Source organism: Salvelinus sp. IW2-2015, linkage group LG25 (genome assembly GCF_002910315.2).
Source record: "Salvelinus sp. IW2-2015 linkage group LG25, ASM291031v2, whole genome shotgun sequence".
In the NCBI taxonomy this organism is placed as follows: Eukaryota; Metazoa; Chordata; class Actinopteri; order Salmoniformes; family Salmonidae; genus Salvelinus; species Salvelinus sp. IW2-2015.
In genome coordinates, this window is record NC_036865.1 from 1,583,597 (window position 1) to 1,608,550 (window position 24,954).

The following is a 24,954-nucleotide window of genomic DNA, read 5'->3' on the forward strand; positions in this document are numbered from 1 at the left end:
CCCACCCCCAAAAAACGTTTGTTTGCATGAGCGAGAGGAGGAGAGAGAGAGAGAGAGAGAGAGAGAGAGAGAGGAGAGGAGAGAGAGAGAGAGAGAGGAAGGAGAGAGAAGAGAGAGAGAGAGAGAGAGAGAGGAGAGAGAGAGAGAGAGAGAGAGAAGGAGAGAGAGAGAGAGAGAGAGAGAAGAGAGAGAAGAGAAGGAGAGAGAGAGAGAGGAGAGAGAGAGAGGGAGAGAGAGAGAGAGAGAGAGAGAGAGAGAGAGAAGAGGAGAGAGAGAGAGAGAGAGAGAGAGAGAGAGAGAGAGAAGAGAGAGAGAGAGAGGAGAGAGAGAGAGAGAGAGAGAGAGAGAGAGAGAGAGAGAAGAGAGAGAGAGAGAGAGAGAGAGAGAGAGAGAGAGAGAGAGAGAGACGGGAAGGAGAGAGAGAGAGAGAGAGAGAGAGAGAGAGAGAGAGAGAGAGAGAGAGAGAGAGAGAGAGAGAGAGAGAGAGAGAGAGAGAGAGAGAGAGAGAGAGAGAGAGAGAGAGAGAGAGAGAGAGAGAGAGAGAGAGAGAGAGAGAGAGAGAGAGAGAGATCAACTCTGGATCAACTCAGAGTCTACAGATCTCAACACTCAATAAAACCCTTCATTATTTAAAAAAACTTTTGGGATGTTTATTGATGAGCAAAACACTGTGTGTGCATGTGTGCATGTCTGTGCATGTCTGTGCATGTGTGTTCTTTCTCAGGAAAGGGGCTGAGCTGGGAAAGATTAAAAGGATTTAAGGAGAAAATAAACTCCCAACAACAATGAAAACATGTATTAAAATCTCCAGTTCTGTATGTGTCTAACGTGTCTTTTGGCTGACTGTCTACATTTGGCTAATTGTACACTAATATTTACAGGCATAGTTGATTAAGATGACTTTATTAGTCAGTCGCATACAAGGTCCAACTGAAATTTTTGTTCCCACGTTTAACCCAACCCCTCCGCAAGACACACATACATASAGTATACAGCTTTTTGGAGATGTACAGGGGCTGCCACACTGGGCGCCCGAGGAGCTGTTGTTGTGGGACGTTAAGGGGCATAATGCTCAAGGGCATATAGGACTTGATACCCTCCGGTTGCCAGCTAATTTCCCACCAGATTTTTCCTGCCGGACTCAGGACTCAATGCAGAAACCCTCCGGTTGCTGGCTTTCCTCTCTAACCGCTAGGCTACCTGCCACCCCAGGTATAGAAGCATTCCCAACCATTCCTGTACCTCAGCACAACCTTTTCTCTTTCCTTCACTCCTCAAATAATTATCCTTTCCCTCTCTACCCACCACCACCACCCAGTGTGTTTGGTCTGGAGAAGAGTGTGTGTTGATTGATGGGGGCTATATTCAGCACCTTTGTTTTCCATAGTACCTGGGGCCACTGTCATTTAATTTAATAGATATTGAATCTGCATTTCCTTCCATTGTGTAATCAAAGACTTTGGAAAGAGCTGTAGTGTTAGCATGTTGCCTGATTTAGGCCTTGGCCTCAGTTAGGGAGCTAGGCCTCTCTCTCTCTCTGTCTGTCAACACAGAGAAGAGAGAAGAGAGAGAACGGGTGTACAGAAAGCCGATATGCACAGAACTGAGAGGGGATGGTCATATACTATGACAGGGACCATGCATTGCACACACGCAGAATGGGGGTTGGGGCAAGACATGGTAAAAAAAAGACATGTTGGGAAAATGAAAGCAGAGATGGAGGGTAAACTAAGAAGAAGAACTGGGAGGGGCTCCCTCACCTCAAATGGTGGCACTTCGAAAGGCATGCTTAAGTGTTACTTTTAGGTGTCCTGTATCAATTCAATTTAAGGGCTTTAGTGGCATGGGAAACATATGTTAACATTGCCAAAGCCAGTGAAGTAGATAATAAACAAAAGTGAAATAGACAATACAAATTAACAGTGAACATTACACTCACAGAAGTTCCAAAAAGAATAAAGACATTTCAAATGTCATATTATGTCTATATACAGTGTTGTAACGATGTGCAAATAGTTAACGTACAAAACCGCTTTGTGTGCATCTGTCCCTCTCCATGAATGCCTCTCCTCCCTCATTCCGCTCTTCCCTTCCTCCTGTCCTTTTCCTCCCCCCATGACACTGTTGACCTGACCCTGATCCCGTCGCTAAACCTGTTGACACCTTCAGGGTTCCCAACTATTCATGTGAACCATGGGGACCACCACAATCACACCTTGAAACACACACACACTCACCAGGGCTTCTACCAGAAAAATCGGGCGCCAGACAAATGACTGGGAAGATTTTCATTTATCGGACATTTGAGAAATGTACCATACGTCCATATGCATTGGGTGCGTAACCCAAGCAGCCAGCGCCATCAATAAACAAGGGATATTTGCCAGAGGAGCCACATTTACAGTATGTGTCCTTAAAAACAGCCTATAGCTTAATTACAAAAACACTATTCCTTGTGTTTCAATGTCTAGCAAATGCCAAWCTTTAAAGCCAATTGTTTTATTGTTTTTTACTTACCTAAAACAATAAATTGTCCACCTCATGGTTCAGCTGTCGGAGATTTGAGCACTAAATGCATCAGGGTATTGCATGCATAGGCCTATGGGCTCAGGCGTCCACTGTATGATTTTAATATTGAAAAAATACATATAAAGGAAATGAGCTTAGGTCTAGCCCCAGAGAGAGAGAGAGAGAGATATGCTGGCTGCATGCTATGACACCGACATGCATTTCTTTATCCTTGACAGATACAGTGATTCTTCCTTTAAAGGTTAAGAGCTTATGTCGCGACCGTTAATGTTAGATGGTGGCATTCTGTCATTGCACCACACTATCACAAGGGGGAGTTGGAGCGCTGATCTATCGATAGTCTAAACTGTGGCAATTAATGGAGGCATTTTTAGTCTAAAAGTATCTCCTCTGGCACTAGAGTTCTGCATCAGGCAACAACTAAAACTGTCGGTGGTCCTGGAGTTAAAAGAGAACTTGGGTAAATACAATGGGGGATTTTCACGTGACATGTGGAATGACGGATTTCGAAAGATACGCACGGTGGGCTTTTGGTTTCTCTCCCTCTAAACCAGAAATAAATCATTCTAAATAACAAACTGGCTTTATTTACATAAGTAAGAAAGTCTCACCCCATTTTTAAGAATGGCCTTTTCCCCTTTATTTGGATTATAATCGCTCACTTTTGGTTATTTGAAACAAAATAATTTCCAAAATATTGTTATTTTTTAAACAAGCCATAGAATGTTGGTTGCAAAAAAAAACATTAAAAGTAAGGAACTTGTCTGTCGGCCCTGGATTAAAGACCAGAATTGTGATAAGAAAAAAAAATACCAGTTTCATTAAAGGACCACGGGTAACAAGTCTAATATTAAAGAAGTTTCGAGGTATTGCTCGCCTGAGGTAGAGTACCTTACGATAAGCTGTAGACCACACTATCTACCAAGAGAGTTCTTATCTATATTATTCGTAGCCGTCTATTTACCACCACAGACCGATGCTGGCACTAAGACCGCACTCAACCAACTATATAAGGCCATAAGCAAACAGGAAAATGCTCATCCAGAAGCGGTGCTCCTAGTGGCAGGGAACTTTAATGCAGGCAAACTTAAATCAGTTTTACCAAATTTTTACCAGCATGTCACATGTACAACCAGAGGGAAAGCAAACTCTACACCACCTTTACTCTACACAGATGCATACAAAGCTCTCCCKCACCCTCCATTTGGCAAATCTGACTATAATTCTATCCTCCTGATTCCTGCTTACAAGCAAAAACTAAAGCAGGAAGTACCAGTGACTCGCTCAATACGGAAGTGGTCAGATAATGTGGATGCTACGCTACAGGACTGTTTTGTTAGTACAGACTGGAATATGTTCCGGGATTCATCCAATGGCATTGAGGAGTATACCACCTCAGTCATCGGCTTCATCAATAAGTGCATCGACGACGTCCCCCCCACAGTGACAGTACGTACAGACCACAACCAGAAACCATGGAATACAGGCCACATCCGAATCCAGCTAAAGGCTAGTGCTGCCGCTTTCAAGGAGCGGGACACTAATCCGGACGCCTATAAGAAATCCCGCTATGCCCTCAGACGAACCATCAAACAAGCAAAGCGTTAATTCAGGATTAAGATTGAATCCTACAACACCGGCTCTGACGCTCATCGAATGTGGCAGAGCTTGAAAACTATTACGGACTACAAAGGGAAACCCAGACACAAGCTTCCCAGTGACGCAAGCCTACCAGACGAGCTAAATGCCTTTTTATGCTTGCTTCGAGGCAAGCAACACTGAAGCATGCACGAGAGCACCAGCTGTGCTGGATGACTGTGTGATAATGCTCTCTGTAGCCGATGTGAGCAAGACCTTTAAACAGGTCAACATTCACAAAGCTGCGGGGCCAGACGGATTACCAGGATGTGTACTCAAAGCATGCATGGACCAACTGGCAAGTGTCTTCACTGACATTTTCAACCTCTCCCTGACCGTGCCTGTAATACCTACATGTTTCAWGCAGACTGCCATAGTCCCCGTGCCCAAGGAAGTGAAGGTAACCTGCCGAAATGATTACTCCCGTAGCACTCACGTCGGTAGCTATGAAGTGCTTTGAAAGGCTGGTCATGGCTCACATCAACAGCATCCTCCCGGATACCCTAGATCCAATTCACATATTGCCCCCTTTCCCACCTGGACAAAAGGAACACCTATGTGAGAATGCTGTTCACTGACTACAGCTTAGCGTTCAACACCATAGTGCCTACGAAGCTCATCACTAAGCTAAGGAATTAAACACCTCCCTCTGCAACTGGATTCAGGACTTCCTGACGGGCCGCCTCCAGTTGGTAAGGGTATGCCACAACACGTCTGCCACGCTGATCCTCAACACTGGGGCACCTCATGGGTGTGTACTTAGTCCCCTCCTGTACTCCCTGCTCACCCACGACTGTGTGGCCAAACACGACTCCATTACCATCATTAAGTTTGCTGACACAACAGTGCTAGGCCTGATCACCGACAATAATGAGAGAGGTCAGAGAACTGGCAATGTGGTGCCAGGACAACAACCACTCCCTCAATGTGAGCAAGACAAAGGAGCTGATGGTGGACTACTGGAAAAGGCGGGCCAAACAGGCCCCATTAACTTCAACGGGGATGTAGTGGCGCAGGATGAGAGTTTCAAGTTCCTTGGTGTCCACATCACCAACAAACTAGAATGGTCCAAACACACCAAGATAGTCGTGAAGAGGGCACGACAAAACCTATTCCCCCTCAGTAAACTAAAAAGATTTGGCATGGGTCCCCAGATCCTCAAAAAGTTCTAAGGTTGCACCATCGAGAGCATCCTGACCGGTTGCATCCCCGCTTGCTATGGCTACTGCTCGGCATCTGACCGTAAGGCGCTACAGAGGGTAGTGCGTACGGCCCAGTACATCACTGGGGCCAAGCTTCCTGCCATCCAGGACCTATATAATAGGCGGTGTCAGAGGTAAGCCCATAAAATTGTCAGAGACTCCAGTCATCGAAGTCATGGACTGTTCTCTCTGCTACCGCATGGCAAGCGGTACAGGAGCACAAAAACCCCTACCATGTACAAATTACCTCAACTAACCTGTACACTGACTCGGTACCAGTACCCCCTGTATATAGCCTCATTATTGTTACTTTTTAATATTTTTTACTTTAGTTTATTTGGTAAATATTGTCTTAACTCTTCTTGAACTGCACTGTTGGTTAAGGGCTTGTAAGTAAGCATTTCACGGTAAGGTCGACACTTGTTGTATTCGGCGCATGTGACAGTTTGATTTGATTTACAATGGTGTTTGTGTTCCATTGGTTGCCCTTCTCTTGTGGCAACAGGTCACAATTCTTGTTGCTGTAGTAGCACACTGGTATTTCACCTGATATGGGAGTTATCAATATTGGATTTGTTTTCAAATTCTTTGTGGGTCTGTGTAATCTGAGGGAAATATGCGCCTCTAATACGGTCATAAATTTGCCAGGTTAGGAAGTGCATCCCAGTTTCCACCTCATGTTGTGGGCAGTGGGCACATAGCCTGTCTTCTTCCTTCTCTCTCTCGCTCTCTCTCTCTCCCTTGGTGACAGTTATTATTAGCATGTCTATCAAGTGTGACAGACTGGCGCTGTCTCACTCCTCTCCTCTTTTCATTCACACCATCCTGACAAGAAGTAATCATGCTCCCTGAGAGACTACGGCAAAAGCGCTGCAACCAATTCGCACACCAGAATACACTCGTCTATCTATCTGTCGTTCTCACTCCATCTGTCCAACTGTCTGTCATATCTGTGAGCAGACTAAGCACCAACAGTACAAGTATCAAAGGAGCATGAGATGCGTACATAGAGCGGCTCTTCCCGCCCAGCTCTCTCGCCTTTAGTTTAGTGGATAATGGGATGGTAGGACTGAAAGTCATTACAAAGTCTACACACACACACATGCATAAGCATGCACACGTGTAACAGTTGTTAAAGTACTTTGTGAATTTCACCAGGTTCATATATTAATATCGCATGTTGATTTGTTATTATGCATGCCTGCATCCTGGGAATAGGGGAGTGTGTACTTACGTTTTGCCCTGCGTGCTTGTGCTCAAATCATTTTGATGCACTATGAGAGGTCGGCAAGCTTTTTCTGTCATCAGAAACGTTAGATTATTTTAAGCACAAAGTCATACACACAGTGTTTTGTTCATAAATAATGTTGTATATTTAGAGGTTACTCATAAGTGGATGGTATTGTTAAGATGCACTTGTAATTGTACTTTTTAGGCTGATATTAACATTCTGAATTCAACATGTGGTTAATAGCTAGCTAAGGTATTAGCAGGCTATTGTWTGTGTGCACGATGGCTAGCTCCTCAAACGATCCCAGTCCGTTGTATTGCGCATCTGTTGTAGAGAGGGGCGACGATTCGCAGAACACATGTGCTCTACAAATGTTTCATTTTCTTTTGGATGCAGGTATGTGGTTTTATCTATGTCAAATATATGTTGTGTGTCGATGCATAATAAGGAGAGGCTGTACTAATGTTGATGCACTACGAGAGAAAGGGGCAACGATTCGTAGAACATGTGCTCTAAAACGGTTTTATTTTCTTTTGGATTCAGGATGCAGAGAGTGAATTCTGATGAATTAAAAGAACCTGATCTCAAGTCGACGTCTATAGTCTCAATCAACCACACACAACGCAGAATTACAGCGGTGCATTACAGCCCCGGTTACACGCGCACACACTGACACACACACCTCAAACTATGCTATAGGCTGCTTTTTCAGTGTTCTCTCTCTGTCCTTTGACTTAAATCTCAGGACTATTATTTTTTCCTCCTCTCTTCACTCTAATTAGGGGCTCACGGAAATCCTGTGATTAGCTATTGTTATTGTCCGCATAATTTTMGGGGGGAACTTGGTCAAATAACTCAAGCATAGATTTTTTTCTAATTAGGCACACATAAGAGGTCATGAGTAAATTGGTAAAAAATAATGCCACTGATTGGCCTATGGGGTGCACTGTTATAATCACGTAAACCCTTATATCCATTGCCACGTTTGATCTAGAAACATATGTAGGTGTCTTTCCTCATGTTGAACAGATTTGCTGCAAGGACCCATAGGGTTTGTCAGGATAGATTTTCCTCCATCTTGGAAATCCTGGAAAACCCTTGACAAACTTCTGATGAACCATTGTACATCTTTTAACTTGGTTTGAGAAATTGGTTAAGAGATGCCTGAGTTATTGATCAATCAGGAAATCTGATTTCACGTGTCCATTTGTAAATCCACTACACAATGGRCTATTAACTTGAAATGTTTTAGGGTCATCAGACGTTAGTATGATGAACCATGTTAAGTTTGACATTGATATCTTAAAAAATAAGGACACTATTAACAATTACTTTTWTCTTACTATGTAAATCTAATGCTTAAAATAACGATAGTAAATGTTCTCATGGACTAAAAGTCAGATTCTCTCCAAATTTGGTCTTTGGACTCATCACAATAGTCTAGGGGTTTGAATATTTCCCTTTCAAGACATATCTAGATAAAAGGGCTCCGATATGACACCAGAATGATAKGTTTTAGTTCGGTTTGATTGGAGGACGAATTGATGTGATACAATGCACTAACACTTGTTGCATTTTTCATTCTAAATTCAAATCTGCTGCTGATAGAGCTAATGAGCTGGTCCTCTCTCAGCTGGATCTGTCTGAACTGACTTCTGTGCGTGTGTGTGTGTGTGTGTGCAAATTATGTATTTCTATGCTGTATGTACTAGGGATGTGATAAAATGACAATTTTGATTAACATTTAAACTGCCATTTCTTTTCCGGTTTTCCGTTAAATAAAGGTGAAATTCAAAAATTTCACCTTTCACCTTTCACCTAAAGGTGAAATTCAAAAATATATATAATTAGCATCGCTAACGGCTACACAAAGTGGTATACAAAGTGGTATACAAGGACTTACATATACATATAGGCCCTATAGAACCGCACACAGCAGGTCACGACATTCAGGTAAATTTGCCAGTGGCACATCAGGCCAGTGCCAAATGAAAGCTACTGGCACGAATGGAAAAGAAAKTGGCCCGGGTCAACATCTGACAGGAAAGCGAATGATGTGGAATTTCAATAGCAGGATTCATAGAGACATTGGCAAGTCAAATTCAAGGACTTTCAATTATTTTTCAAGGATTAAATGGCAATTTTCAAGTACCTACATTTTATATGTAATTGTTGTAATAGCCTATAGAAAAAAAACTCCTCCCAAAATGTATGCAAAAAAAGTATGCATTACCACTTTAAGAATAATKATTTTTCAACAGGCCTACCCAATGGAATTATACATTTACATTCTAAAATATGTCAGAATAATGTGAGCATTTCCTGACTAAATAGACAGCATGCTCCCAACACACACACATTAATGAAGTCTGTCCATGTGCTAGCTAGTCATTCTCGCCATTTGAGATGTTGAAGAGTTATTGAGGGGTTACTGTATCTTGTTTTACAACGAGAAAGTGACAAGTTGAATAATAATATTGGAGCAAATCAATTCAAAAGTTTATTGGTTGCGTACACAGATTTGCAGATATTATCGCAGGTGCAGCGAAATGCATGCAGAACTTCTAAATCGGCTACCATAACTTCAAMGACTTTTCAAGGACCAAAGAGCCTCGAGGAAATTATTTCCAAGATAGGCTATTCCATGATGACTGAGTTGTGCATCGCAAATATTCAACCAAGACTTTGAACTTTTTAAATACCTGGTTTGCATACATACCCATTCTTGCCTTAGCATTTACAGGTAGATATCATAACTTGGAACTGCTACCGCTGTCGGTCATTGGTCCACCCAATAACCAGCTGTTTGAGAGCTGTGTGCTCTCTCTGCCCAACAGATTATCTATATGGGTGTAGCGAGCATGTGATAAATAATCGAAACAGCAAACGACCAGCTTRGGGAATCCATCTGTTTTTTAAATAAATTACATAGCCGAGATTAAAAATMGCATTATTGAAATATTCCCTACAGACGGGGATTAACGAATGGCACGGAGGGTTCCCAAAACCTCCCTTCTAAGTTGAGCCCTGACACACAGACGAGCATTCCCGTGCCGTTGTTGCCTGTTCAGGAAGTTGGTTCATTTTTGGTCATTTGCACATTACTGATGAATAAATCATAACGAAAACATTTTTACAAATTGTGAAGCAAAAACCAACGTGACCAGGTAAAAGAAATTCACTGGTACCCTTGCGACCAATTCAAAATGTGTGTCGCACTGCCAAGTCAAACCCTCGCAAATGCGACTGTTTCGGTCACAGCATCGAACCCTGCCCCCCGCTCTTTCATGGAGGCTCAGGATGCAATTTCCAGTCACTATCAACCCACCCTGCTCTGGAGTTCATTCCTACCCCAGTCATGCCTAGACTGGGCCCAGATATGTTTGAGCTGATCGTTMCCCGTGGCAAACACACAAGGAAGGCAGACTGTGTTGTGGTCAACTTGCAGCATCCCTTGGTCACAGCCTGGCACAGGCACTCACTCAGTTCTACCACCCTCTTATCAGACAGGTGTGAGGTAGTGGTGGAGTGACAACAAGGCGTTTTCTGCTGCATCGGCCAAGGCAAACAACAGTCCATATAACACCGACACACCTCCACACTAACTAGGCCTAACGGCAGGCAAGTAGGGGCCTATAAAAGTCCATTGTATAGAAGAGGCTATCAGGGTAACTGCCTGGCCATATTGACAGCAGGACTCGGGATAGTTTGTTTAGTTAGAGAGTTCAGCTCCACTGCCACTGGGGCACACACACACAATAAGCACGCTCACCCACACCAAACATGCTCACGCACACACACACATCATTAACAGGCCAGGTGCAGGCAGACAGGCTGACACTTTTACACTTTTACAACCTGGATCCTACTGCTGTTTAGATATCACTGTGTTTGAGGTAAGTCATATGGCCACTATCTTTTCCCCACCACCCACTTACATGAAAATGAACACGCAATTAAAATCGGGTTCTTCTTGATAAAATTGAACTGGCGATAACTATGCATGTATCCTGTTATGAAAACCTGAACAGAGATTTTAAAGTAATATAATTAAAGAAATATAATTACTAGATTGGAGGTCTGGGACGAACAATCCCAGTATCGCAATATGTTTCCCATGGCAAAAATGAAAACACGAAGCAGACCAAACTCTTTGGTACTTTAAAAACCTGCTGTATATAAAATATTGTGTGCTATAACTTGGAAAATAAATACGTGTGATTCTGGATGACAACATAACGACGTTTGTTTCCAACATTAGGAAGCTAAATCTGCTTCATGTTTTGTTTCCTTGCCATGATACTAACGAGTATCTGGTATCGTCCCAGCCCTACTAAATTCTGTTTAAAAATATCAGTAGCAGCCTCTTCCTGCTCCACACAAGATGAAGGATAGAAGTGTATGTTTCAGCATGTTCCTCCCTGCTATACCAGCCTTACAGGTAGGAGTCCTACAGTATATCACAAGCTGACAAGTTGTTTTGCTCACATAATGAGTAGCAATCAATCAAAACGAATCACAATTACGCGTTTTCCATGACAATGGGTTGTCACGCCCATGCATATTTACATTGATTTAGCCTGACTATCCTTCAGTCCACTTAATCTACTACCACAAGTATAGTAAGAGTGAGGACCATAGAAATGGAATGAATAGATTGTATTTTTAATGGTGAAGATAGCTAGGTTTACCTTCTAGAACACCTGTACTTTGTCAGTTCCATCGACACGCAAGTTCCAACGTACAGACTACACACACAGTGCCACATTCATTCATTCAACACAAGTATCTAAACAGGCAGCATAAATGCCATTGTAAAGGGACACATACCAGCGTTTGTAACCCGTTTCCATATCATTGTTACTCCGCTCCACTTACCCAGTCAATTTCACAGTGCAAATCCAGCCGAGCTTCTGGACAAGGCAAACAGTTCCATAAATACAGAACGTCCGGGGTGACTGACGACAACAACAACAATACCAGTACTGTATAGCCTTTTCACAACCATATGCTCGCTCTACTTCTTCAGTTTCCGCWTACAGAGGTAAACAAACATGATGAGGAAAAAGGTAATGGGTCTGCGCACAAAAAGARGGTGCATAAAGAGTGAGATTGAGAAAATGCATCGACAGCCCATGCTTAAGTAKAACTAAGTCAAGGGATAGCATACACATACATTTCAGTTTAACAACCTTCTTCGGTGGGTAGGAAAACAAACTAGCAACAGAGCTATCATGGGTTCATTCCTTGTTCAAAGCTAGCAGTAACACTGATATGCACTCTATGACAATATCCCTCCCTTTCCAGAGAGGTATTTAGAGACAGTGGTGCATGCACTTGTGGCCCCGGGCGCTCTAGTGTTCAGAGGGGGTGGGGCCAAAGGCCATTACTGTCAAGACAACCTCTGGGGGGGTAATTAAGAGAGGGACAGACAGTCTAGTCTGTCTCTTTTCACGTTCCTCTGTTTCTGTCAGTACAGATGGGACACCACAACCACTACCAATCAGAGTGAGAGAGGTTCTCATATGAGCTCAAAGGAAATAAATTGTAAAAGTGTTTGGTGCATCTTTGGTGGTTTAAAATGCAGTGTATCCACTTGTGTGTGTGTGGCTGGGATGGGATTGTGTTTTTAAATAACCAAATCCAACGAAAAACGCTGGTTCACACACAAAACACACACAATCTTCACCGCCGTGGAATACTACCCTTACGTGCTTGACCAGGGTCAGCTAACAAAAACTGATCTGGAATCAGATATCGGGGCTTTCTAAATAAGCCTCAGAAACCTGCCCTGTTGATCCGTCACCATGTGAGCCCCAGGTTCAGCCCACTTAATCCCAGTCACATGACTTCCCAACTTTTCCTCCTTCTCRGTAATCTCCCCTATTTGAAGGAAATGTCAGGAAAAGTCAACTATGCACAAATCCTCTTAAAACATTTTGCTKTTTGCAAATATTGGATTACAAGGGYAAAATTCCAGGCTCTTACAACAAAGGCATGTCCAATAAATCTGTTTTTCAAACAGAGCCGATTGGAGCTAAGAGGACTCTCTTTCTGTAAACAACAAAAACAAGAGTGAAAACCTGAGGTAGTGAGGTAACCCTTGTCTGGGCAAGTGTGGGCAACTCCCGACCCCTAGGCCAAAGGGCAAGAGAGCAGGGGCTGAGTGTGTGTGTAAACTGTGAAGGGGGATTCAAAAGGCATGCAGCGTTGGCCCAACTTACTGACTGACTAGCCAACACAACAACTCTAATTAGGGTCTGCCTACTTCTCTGAATTTCCAGGCTCCTTGGAGGCTAGTGACAAAACACATAGTACCCACAAACACTGCCTGTATTACAAACCATCTTTCATAATGTATTTCAAGAAGTAACCGTTTCTAAAACAAAATGCGACCATCTCAGGCACCAGTTCAGCAGCCCAAAAATATGTTAAAAAATGGCCATGGAAGGTAATTTAGCTGGAGACAAGCTAGAGCGACTAAGGAACCAAAAAACYGTGTAAAGTTAAGGAAAGTAGATCCTTTCACATTCACACTGTTAACCAAAAACAAGTATTTTCTTCCCAAACAAAAGGCTGCTTGGTGGAAAATAGGCTACACATAGACGTACAGGCTAAAGTGTGTGGTCCTCACTCCTCCCCTCAGAAGAAGCAGAGAGAGAGACTGACAGAGAAGAAGAAAAAGAGCAAAAAACGCAGTAGAAAAGGAGCAAAAACGTTTGATTCACTCAGCAACACCTTGAAAAGTGTTGTGTATGGTGGGAATCAGCCTACTGCAGTGCGAGTAGAGGATGAAGAGAGCTCTCTCTTTCCTTCTCTGTCTCTCTCTCTCTTTCTCTGGGGCAGCGGGGCACCCGAGAGGTGCAAGTGAAAACACTGTCCCACTCACCTTCCCACTCATCCTCTCATACCAGGTCCCGGACCAGTATTTCACACATGCTAGGCTTTGTCCATGGCAATTTAAAGCACCACCGCCTGATACGCTTTTCTTGACAGTTTTTAACTTTAGATGACACAAATAGTGTCCCGAGACTGAAATTTCACAACAACAGGCAAAGAAAAAGTGACTATGGGAAAGAAGTAAGAACCAAAGCTATGTGCCATGGTAGTAAGTATCTCATGGTGTGGCAAACATCACACATGCCAAGGTTAGTTAGTTTCCACATTTGATAGTTTTCCTTTTTACGTGCCCCAATTTCTCAATTCCACATGTTTCATTTCTAATGAATCCATAATACTGTGGAGATTTGTTATTATGAGGGTGAGGGCATATTTTAGGGAAAAGAAATAGGAGTACAACTCAAAAGTGCCAACCCTCCTCCTCCCCAACCCAAACCACCCTTACAGTGTACGATGAGGGGTGCAAGACAATAACCAAGGAGCCAGGTTGAGTCTTACAACAACATTACCTCCTTCTCTCTATCCCACCATTATATAACACGCTCCAGGTGCCCATTGCCCTTAGGCACAGACCTAGGATCAGCTTATCTTTCCCAAATCCTAACCTTAACCACTGAAGGGGGAAACCTCTAAACTGACCTTAGATAAGTATCTAGGGGCAACAAAGTATATAATACAGTCAACGAGGAGCCAGTATCTTACCTTCAGGTTCTAGCGTAGCCTCCTCTTCCTCGGCGGCAGTGTACGGCGGCCTTGCCAAAGTAGCCGTTGCTAGGGACAGCAGGATGGTGGCGAGCAGCCAGGCCCACGAGGCCATCCCGTTAGTGGAGGGTGAGTCCGTCCCCCATCCCCCCCTCCTCAGGCTCTGCCTCCCCCTGGACACTGATCCCATCTGAGGGGCTCCACCCAACCATCAACTGCAGGCTGCCCGGCCTGTCACTCACTGTGAATTCCCCCAATCACCTGGGCTGAGGAAAGGCTGTGGGAGGAGCAATAAAGTTGGAAAAGGGGTGGTAAATAGGTGAAGATGGAGGGAAAAAGGTAGGTAGGGATGAACATTTTAAATAATGTGGGGAGAAAGTGAGAGAGGGAGAAAACCAAAAGAGAAAAATGTATATTGACTTAGAAACTGAAGCCAATTCTGCATTTACCATATACTATAGTCATATTCTCACCTATTCTAATTTGTTCACCGACTTATTTAATTTGTTTCAGTTACAATAACACCTATAGAAAGAGTAGAGAGAGGAAGAGCGAGAGAGTGTGTCACAAAATGCTGTCAGACAAGCCTTGCCACAGACATACCGAAACGCTGATGCAGCTCAGCACACAACCACACTACAGCTACCTTTACACCAGACCCATTGTCACAAATCCTCACGTTCCCCATTACAATACTACCGTCTGAGCACATAGCATTTCTATTAAGTGGACTTGACGCTTGCATTTCTAGGCTAAAATCACTTTTATAAAAGATGTACATTTATAAAAAAATAGAAACTGCATAGAATAGGCATTGTTAGTTGTGAAAAACATWACTTTATTACAAGGCTATCGATACCTATGTATTGTATTATACCATTTCACTAATAAAAGTATTAGCCTATTGTTATTATTACTGAAATTGTGGAATATCAAATTCCATCAAACATTACCTTCTTCTGATCAGAGAGTAGGTTACAATTAATAAGTAAATCATCCAATACTGAATAGCCTATATGAGTTGTATCCTAGATGCTCCAAACCTGTTGCTTTCCATTTGAGGTTGGTATATTAGTAAATATGCATACTTTTCTGTTGCAAAATAAATTCACTTAATTCATTGTAGCCCTATGATTATGCGATTRGTAATTTAAACGGAATACACTAGGACACATCAATCTACTGGCCATTGCCAGACATCTGCGGTGCAATCCGTTTTAGAAATCTATAGAGGTTTGGAGCCGCTGCAAAGAGCCCCGAGTCACGCTTCCTCAAGCGCCTTCTGATCCAGCTGCGATGTATTGATTGGTTTACCCAGGAAGATGCATGTCATTTGACATGTAGGCGTAAACAGCAACTTTGAAATGTGTTGAGCGATTCTGGTTCATTTATATTGACTGGAGAGGGGAGAGCACGCGCGGATCGCAAGCAAACGTTTATGCCCCCCCCGCGCGCACAACATCATGGGATGCTGCCTGGATGCATTCCGCACGTACAACGTACCTAGAGTGGGCAGACTACCTTGGTTTAGGACTATGGTTCATTAAAAAAAACAAAATTCGTCTATCAATGCGATGTAGAAAATTAAGCAAAGTAATAAATAACCAGAATAGTGTTGTTAATGAACATGCACGGGTGCTGCATCCACTGCTTAGATATGTTTTCCTAATTGAGGGGAAAACATAGTAAACATCGCCTTATAGGCTGTTGTTGAATTAAAAACAGTATTTCCCCKAAATAASAAAACAAGAGCTCTTGCTTCGTACTATAAAAGGGGTAGGCTACATTATATGGCAATTTCTTATAATTTGACTGTCAGATCAACGTACCATTTTAATTAGCCTATGGATAAGATTAGTCCTTTCAAAACTCCTTAGAACAACAAATATGGCTAAAACAACAGGTATTACCAGCATTAAAAATGAGCTATTCTATTTCAGATGCGTAAAACCCACATCAGGAATGGATTATATTCAATTATATTCTCGTATAGTCTTTTGCTAAGCAAAATGGACACTTCAGACCGGCACTGCAAGGTAACCGACAATTCATGGACAATTCTTTATGCTCGACAATTCGCCTAAGTCTAGCCATCTTTTGCTGTGGTAAATCTAACTAACACATGTATAGACTACAGCTTTTAAAACCTCTTTATGAGTTGCTGCTGTCAACAACATGACATCCAATAAGTTCGGACACCAGGGCTTTTCAGCATATGCATATCCATAGGTTTCCCTGGCCCCCATTTAAACCAAATCTTCCGAATGAAATTTCTTAGCGCTGATTTTAATCCTATTGATATTCAAATCAGTTGGCTTTTGGACTCAGTGCTCAGTGAGTCCATGCAGTAAAAACACAAAGTGCGGTCACGGGGTAGTTGGCACCATTAATGCGATGTAGAAAATTAAGCAAAGTAATAAATAACCAGAACAGTGTTGTTAATGAACATGCACGGGTGCTGCATCCACTGCTTAATTATGTTTTCCCAATTGAGGGGAAAACATAGTAAACATCGCCTTATAGGCTGTTGTTGAATTAAAAACAGTATTTCCCCCAAATAAGAAAACAAGAGCTCTTGCTTCGTAGTATAAAAGGGGTAGGCTACATTATATGGCAATTTCTTATAATGTGACTGTCAGATCAACGTAGCATTTTAATTAGCCTATGGATAAGATTAGTCCTTTCAAAACTCCTTAGAATAACACATATGGCTAAAACAACAGGTCTTACCAGCATTAAAATTAGCTATTCTATTTCAGATGCGTAAAGCCCACATCAGGAATTGATTCTATTCAATTATATTCTCGTTGTTCCAGGACGAATAGAACAATAACCATTTGAGATCTATGCCCACAAGTTGCCAAAATACGGCCAAAATACTTACAGCGAATAACTACCTAAAGTCTGGAAGAACTCCGATTCGCATGCATGGACAAGGCAGGAGGCGAGTGCATGGGCCGAATCGAGAGGAATGTGTAGCCTAGTCCCGATGGAGCAAATTCACCCCACTGCACCAAAAATGCCAAGCAGCGATTTTTTTACTTTCCCCAAATTGGACGAGAAACAAATAAAATCACTGAAAATGTATTATTAAATCACCATGTCATTGTTGTTCCATTGCACTTAAAAAAATCCGAATTGAAATCCATATCCTTGAAAAATAACTAGAAAAACATAGCTACGTCCCTGAAACTTCTTCACCAAGTTGCTAGTCAACTCAAATGTCAGTGTTCCAGAGCGGGCGCACTTTTCATCCAAACGAAAGGTTTGCACTTTATGATGAACTAATGGGTAAAAAAATAACAGAAACTCTCCAAAAACATAMAATCCATCAATATATGATCCCTCGCGGCAGAGCGTCTTCTTCCCAGACAATCCTAGTACTGTTCTCAGACGCTTTGTCAGGTTTACTAGATTTTTTCTCCTCCTTACGTCCCCCGAAATTCGAGCCGTTTCCTGGCCACAGTGTTTTTGGCACTGCCTTCCTCAGCCAATCAAATCTCAGTGGCCCCCTCTCTTTCTATGCTTTTGCCTCGAAAGAAACGACGAGCCTTTCTTGCTCCGTGCGCCCGAGGAGAGAGTGCTCAATTTACGGAGCTCACTACAAACTTGGTCCCATACAGGGGTCCTCCGCCCTTCGTTGGCTAGGCTCAACTCGCAATAATTACGCCCCCGTGCGGACAAAACACGAATCATATACATTGCATTCGGAAAGTATTCAGACCCGTTGACTTTTTCCACATTGTTATGTTACAGCCTTATTCTAAAATTGATTAAATACAAATATTTCCTCACTCGGGATACCCAAGTGGCGCAGCGGTCTAAGGCACTGCATCTCAGTGCAAGAGGTGTCGCTACAGTCCCTGGTTCGAACCCAGGCTGTATCACATCTGGCCTTGATTGGGAGTCCCATAGGGCGTGCACAATTGGCCCAGCGTTGTCCGGGTTAGGCTGTCATTATAAAGAAGAATTTGTTCTTAACTGACTTGCCTAGATAAATAATGATATATATATTTAAATCAATCTACACACAATACCCCATCATGACAAAGCGAAAACAGGTCTTCTTATGGCTGAGTTCCCGTTAACGGGATCGATATGACAACAGCCAGTGAAAGTGCAGGGCGCAAAATTCAAACAACAGAAATCTCATAATTAAAGTTCCTCAAACATATAAGTATCTTATACCATTTTAAAGGTAATCTTGTTGTTAATCCCACCACAGTGTTCTGATTTCAAAAAGGCTTTACAGCTAAAGCACCACAAACGATTATGTTAGTTCACCGCCAAATCACAGATAAACACAGCCATTTTTCCAGCCAAAGACAGGAGTCACAAAAAGCAGAAATAAAGATCAAATTAATCACTAACCTTTGATGATCTTCATCAGATGACACTCATAGGACTTCATGTTACACAATACATGTATGTTTTGTTCGGTAAAGTTCATATTTATATCAACAAATCTCAGTTTACATTGGCGCGTTATGTTCAGTAGTTCCAAAAACATCCGGTGATTTTGTAGAGAGCCACATCAATTTACAGAAATACTCATTATGAACGTTGATCAAAGATACAAGTGTTATGCATGGAATTTTAGATCCACTTCTCCTTAATGCAACTGCTGTGTCAGATTTCAAAAAAGCTTTATGGCTTTAACCATGCAATAATCTGAGGTCGGCACTCAGAGCCCAATCAAGACAAAAAGATATCCGCCATATTGTGCAGTCAACAGAAGTCAGAAATAACATTATAAATATTCACTTACCTTTGATGATCATCATCAGAATGCACTCCCAGGAATCCCAGTTCCACAATAAATGTTTGATTTGTTCGATAATGTCCATCATTTATGTCCAAATAGCTACTTTTGTTAGCGCGTTTGGTAAACAAATCAAAACTCACGAAGCGCGTTCACTAGTTGCAGACGAAATGTAAAAAAGTTCCGTTACAGTCCATAGAAACATGTCAAACGATGTATAGAATCAATCTTTAGGGTGTTTTTAACATAACTCTTCAATAATGTTCCAACCGGAGAATTCCTTTGTCTTCAGAAAAGCAAATGGAACGGGAACTACCTCTCATGTGAATGGGCATGACCAGCTCGTGGATGCTGGCAGACCTCCGACTCATTCCCCTCTCATTCAGCCCGCCTTTACAGTAGAAGCCTCAAACACGTTTCTAAAGACTGTTGCCATCTAGTGGAAGCCTTAGGAAGTGCAACATTACCAATATCCCACTGTATCTTCAATAGGGGCTGAGTTGAAAATCGACCAACCTCAGATTTCCCACTTCCTGGTTGGATTTTTTCTCAGGTTTTAGCCTGCCATATGAGTTCTGTTATACTCACAGACACCATTCCAACAGTTTTAGAAACTTCAGAGTGTTTTCTATCCTAATTATTATACTAATAATATACATATATTAGCAACTGGGACTGAGGAGCAGGCAGTTTACTCTGGGCACCTCTGGGCACCATATTCATCCAAGCTACTCAATACTGCCACCAGCCATATAATTWTTTTTTTTTAAACAGAAATACCTTATTTACATAAGTATTCAGACCCATTGCTTTGAGACTTAAAATTTAGCTCAGGTGCATCCTGTTTCAATTGATCATCCTTGATGTTTCTACAACTTGAATAAAATTAAATTTATTGGACATGATTTGGAAAGGCACACACCTGTCTATATAAGGTCTCACAGTTGACAGTGCATGCCAGAGCAAAAACCAAGCCATGAGCTAGAAGGATGTGTCCGGAGAGCTCAGAGACAGGATTGTGTCGAGGCAAAGATCTGGGGAAGGGTACCAAAAAATGTCTGCGGCATTGAAGGTCCCAAYAACACAGTGGCCTCCATCATTCTTAAATGGAAGAAGTTTGGAACCACCAAGACTTTCCTAGAGCTGGTCTCCAGGCAAACTGAACAATCATCGGAGAAGGGCCTTGGTCAGGGAGGTAACTAATGACCTGACCTGATGACAGAGCTCCAGAGTTCCTCTGTAGAGATGGGAGAACCTTCCAGAAGGACATCCATCTCTGCAGCACTCTACCAATCTGGCCTTTATGGAAGAGTGGTCAGATGGAAGCCACTCCTCAGTAAAAGGCACATGACAGCCCACTTGGAGTTTGCCAAAGGACACCTAAAGACTCTCAGACCATGAGAAACAAGTTTCTCTGGTCTGGTGAAACCAAGATTGAACTCTTTGCCCTGAATGCCAAGCGTCACGTCTGGAGGAAACCTGGCACCATCCCTACGGTGAAGCATGGTGCATGGTGCTGGTTTTCAGTAGCAGGGACTGGGAGACTAGTCAGAATCGAGGGAAAGATGAACGGAGCAAAGTACAGAGAAATCCTTGATGGAAACTTGCTCCAGAGCACTCAGGACCTCAGACTGGGGCGAAGGTTCACCTTCTAACAGGACAACYACCCTAAGCACACAGCCAAGACAACGCAGGAGTGGCTTTAGGACAAGTCTCTGAATGTCCTTGAGTGGCCCGGCAAGAGCCTGGAATAGAAACCGATATAACATCTCTGGAGAGACCTGAAAATAGCTGTGTAGCAATGCTACCCATCCAACCTGACAGAGCTTGACAGGATCTGCAGAAAAGAATGGGAGAAAGTTGGCAAATAGTGMCTATAATCTCTGCAAAAGGTGCTTCAACAAAGTACTGAGTAAAGGGTCTGAATACTTATGTAAATGTAATATTTCAGTAGATTTTTTTTAATGGATTTGCATACATTTCTAAAGAGCTGTTTTCGCTTTGTCATTATTGGGTGTTGTAGATTGATGAGGAAAAAAATACAATTTAATCCATTTTAGAATAAGACTGTAACGTAATAAGATGTGGAAAAAGTCAAGTGGTCTGAATACTTTCCGAATGCACAGTACATAATAGCAATAATGCATTTACATTGAAAAGGACCCATGAGCACCAACATGTGATGTTCATAGGAGCATATCAAATTGAGTGTCAAATGAGAGCTAAGAGTCTATATTTTGGGGAAATTAAGGCATAGATAAATGTTTAAACCATTTTCCATCGAAGAAATGTGGCATAAGTAAAGGATTTGATTTCTTTATAAACAGATGGAAAAGGGGTCTTCGAAAACATCTGCAAGAAAAAGTTGTAAAAGGTATAAAAAATACATCAAAACACAATAATGTTTGATGAAAAGACTCCTGCCAACTAATATCAACACTTATATTTAGTTTTGGAGAAATCGTTTACCTTATGGAAGTTGAAGAACTATTGCCTTCTACCTTGTAATTCCGTTTCCAATAACCCACGTCTTTTCTAATGTCTCTCCCTGATGAGGAGGGAGGATAATGAAAGTTCACAGAAGTAACAAGTAATGGTAGACATASAAATTAGTTATATAAATTGTGTTTATGAATTATTAAGTGATTAAAACTCGTAATTCCTTTACCAAAAAAATCTGTAAATGATTTACTGCAATTTAATTGGCTACAATGGGAAATCATAATAGTCACAAACCACAGTTGGGTCACCTGCTACTGCCTTTCCTTTCAAATCAAATCAAATCAATCAAAGTTTATTTGTCACGTGCGCCGAATACAACCTTATAGTGAAATGCTTACTTACAGGCTCTAACCAATAGTGCAAAAAGGGTATTAGGTGAACAAAAGGTAGGTAAAGAAATAAAACAACAGTAAAAAGACAGGCTATAAAAGTAGCGAGGCTACATGCAGACACCGGTTAGTCAGGCTGATTGAGGTAGTATGTACATGTAGATATGGTTAAAGTGACTATGTATATATGATGAACAGAGTAGCAGTAGTGTAAAAGAGGGGGTTGGCGGGTGGTGGGTGGGACACAATGCAGATAGCCCGGTTAGCCAATGTGCGGGAGCACTGGTTGGTCGGCGCAATTGAGGTAGTATGTACATGAATGTATAGTTAAAGTGACTATGCATATATGATAAACAGAGAGTAGCAGCAGGAGAAAAAAGAGGGGTGCGGGCGGGCACACAATGCAAATAGTCCGGGTAGCCATTTGATTACCTGTTCAGGAGTCTTATGGCTTGGGGGTGATAACTGTTGAGAAGCCTTTTTGTCCTAGACTTGGCATCCCGGTACCGCTTGCCATCCGGTAGTAGAGAGAACAGTCTATGACTGGGGTGGCTGGGGTCTTTGACAATTTTTAGGGCCTTCCTCTGACACCGCCTGGTGTAGAGGTCCTGGATGGCAGGCAGCTTAGCCCCAGTGATGTACTGGGCCGTACGCACTACCCTCTGTAGTGCCTTGCGGTCAGAGGCCGAGCAATTGCCGTACCAGGCAGTGATGCAACCAGTCAGGTGCTCTCAATGTTGCAGCTGTTAGAACCTTTTAAGGATCTTAGTACCCATGCCAAATCTTTTTACGTTTCCTGAGGGGGAATAGGTTTTGTCGTGCCCTCTTCACGACTGTCTTGGTGTGTTTGGACCATTCTAGTTTGTTGTTGATGTGGACACCAAGGAACTTGAAGCTCTCAACCTGCTCCACTACAGCCCCGTCGATGTTAATGGGGGCGTGCTCGGGCCTCCTTTTCCTGTAGTCCACAATCATCTCCTTAGTCTTGGTTACGTTGAGGGATAGGTTGTTATTCTGGAACCACCCGGCCAGGTCTTTGACCTCCTCCCTATAGGCTGCTCGTCGGTGATCAGGCCTACCACTGTGTTGGCGTCTGCAAACTTAATGATTGGTGTTGGAGTCGTGCCTGGCATGCAGTTGTGGGTGAACAGGGAGTACAGGAGGGGACTGAGCATGCACCCCTGGGGAGCTCCAGTGTTGAGGATCAGCGTGGCAGATGTGTTGTTACCTACCCTCACCACCTGGGGGCGGCCCGTCAGGAAGTCCAGGATCCAGTTGCAGAGGMAGGTGTTTAGTCCCAGGAACCTTAGCTTAGTGATGAGCTTTGAGGGTACTATGATGTTGAACGCTGAGCACTTTCACTGGCATACTGTTATATTCAGCTCATAACTGTTTTCTTTCTGTCATCTGGTGGTCTCTCTCTCTCTCAAAAATAGCTCCTTAGCAAATAGCAATTTCCAATGAAAGAATTTTGGGATTGGTCTTTGTGAGGGGCCTAAATTGACGAGCCTAACGGAAGGGATATGCAACCTGGAAACTAGCTGTTATTGGCAGAAAGTTTTAAAACTCTCTTTTTTATTGGTTTATTTACTTATACCGCCTGGCGGTCTTTTCAAAAATGTCTTACACTAAAAGGCTATTATCATAATCCCCCCCATTTTTTTGCCCTCAGAACAGCCTCAGTTTGTCGGAGCATGGACTCTACACGGTGACGAAAGTGTTCCAAAGGGATGATGGTTCATCTTGACTCCAAGGCTTCCAGCAGTTGTGTCAAGTTGGTTGGATGTCCTTTGGGCAGTGGACCATTCTTGATACACACGGAAACTGTTAAACATTAAAAACCTAGCCAATTTGCAGTTCTTGACACAAACCGGTGCACCTGGCACCTACTACCATGCCCCGTTCAAAGGCCTTCACCCTCAGAATGTCACTCATACAAAATGTATGTCTCAATTGTCTCAAGGCTTAAAAATCCTTCTTTAACCTATCTTCTCCCCTTCATCTACACTGATTGAAGTGGATTTAACAGGTGACATCAATAAGGGATCATAGCCTTCAACTGGATTCAACTGGTCAGTCTTTGTCATGGAAAGAGCATGTGTTCTTAATGTTTGTATACTCAGTGTACATAAAACACAGGGAAATCAGGTTTTTGACTGCACTGGGCCTTTAACGTTCACAGACAGACCGGAGTGGACCAAATCTGAACCTATTGTTTCATAGACATGTGTTTCACAATTTGGATATCACAGTTCATTACAGTACAGTACAGTGAGTAAAGAACAGTACAATACAGGCCAGGCACCAGGATGACAGGCCTGCAGAGGTAAATTTGCAGTCTACTATATTTTTGTAAATAGGTTCGGCCCCCTGATCATCCACTCAATAAAAAATCGGCCCACTGCTGAATCTATTTTCAAAGATTTCAAAGATTTCACTGCAAATACAATAGTTTAACAGTTTTTAACAAATTAATTTCTTCAAAAATGAAAGAGAAGCAAGAGAGAGATTTCATCATTTTTCCCACCACTTTCTGTTTCACTTACTTAGCTAGCAAATGCAGCTAGCTACTTTAGCCTACTCAAACACCCTGCTCAAACAGAGGGATGCTATGTTAGTTAGCTGGCTATGACTATCCAACGCAAGACTGGAACTCTTCCAAGTAAAAGTAAGCTTTTGGTTTTACAAATGTTTTGCCACCTTACTGCTCAACAGCTTACTGTAACATTACTGCATGATTGTAGCGGGTTTACTAATGCGTTAGTTCTATTAGCTATGTTGAGTATGACATTACTTTAGCTAATATGGTGACAACGATGAAGGCTGTGTGTAGCGGTTATGATATGGTTTGGCTTGGAAAGTTTTTTTGCTTGGTCACATACAGCTGATGTTTTGTGCATTGTCCACAAACGACGGGAAAAGGTGAGAGAGGGAGTGCATATATGCGAGAAGGAATATAACGTGACTGCTATGAAGGTGAACTGTGTTTACACGTGATCAGGGGTGTATTCATTCTGCCAATTCTGTTGAAAAACTTTTCTTAAACAGAACCAAAACGGAACGACACAGGGATAAAAATACATGAATTTGTCCAATAGAAACTCTTGTTTGCAACTTTTTGACTAATGATTTACATTTACATTTTACATTTAAGTCATT

The 24,954-nt window shown here is 42.4% G+C and overlaps 1 protein-coding gene across 8 annotated transcripts in view; it reads right to left on the bottom strand.

The window, feature by feature from the left end:
* LOC111951954 (fibroblast growth factor receptor 2) overlaps window positions 1-17,825 on the bottom strand; it is a 117,203-nt gene extending 99,378 nt beyond the window's left edge. For 4 of the 8 annotated variants that reach the window (XM_070434856.1, XM_070434855.1, XM_070434854.1 and 1 more), the window contains exons 1-2: window positions 17,087-17,824; window positions 14,203-14,479 (exon numbers count right to left, since the gene is read on the bottom strand). In XM_070434856.1, coding sequence (XP_070290957.1) covers window positions 14,203-14,392 — 190 coding nt within the window. In that variant the 5' untranslated portion in view covers window positions 14,393-14,479; window positions 17,087-17,824. Of the gene's footprint in view, window positions 1-14,202; window positions 14,480-17,086 lie in introns of all 8 variants that reach the window. The other 4 variants (XM_070434853.1, XM_070434850.1, XM_023970327.3 and 1 more) reach the window with 2 other exon arrangements.
* Between the last annotated feature and the right edge of the window lie 7,129 nt (window positions 17,826-24,954).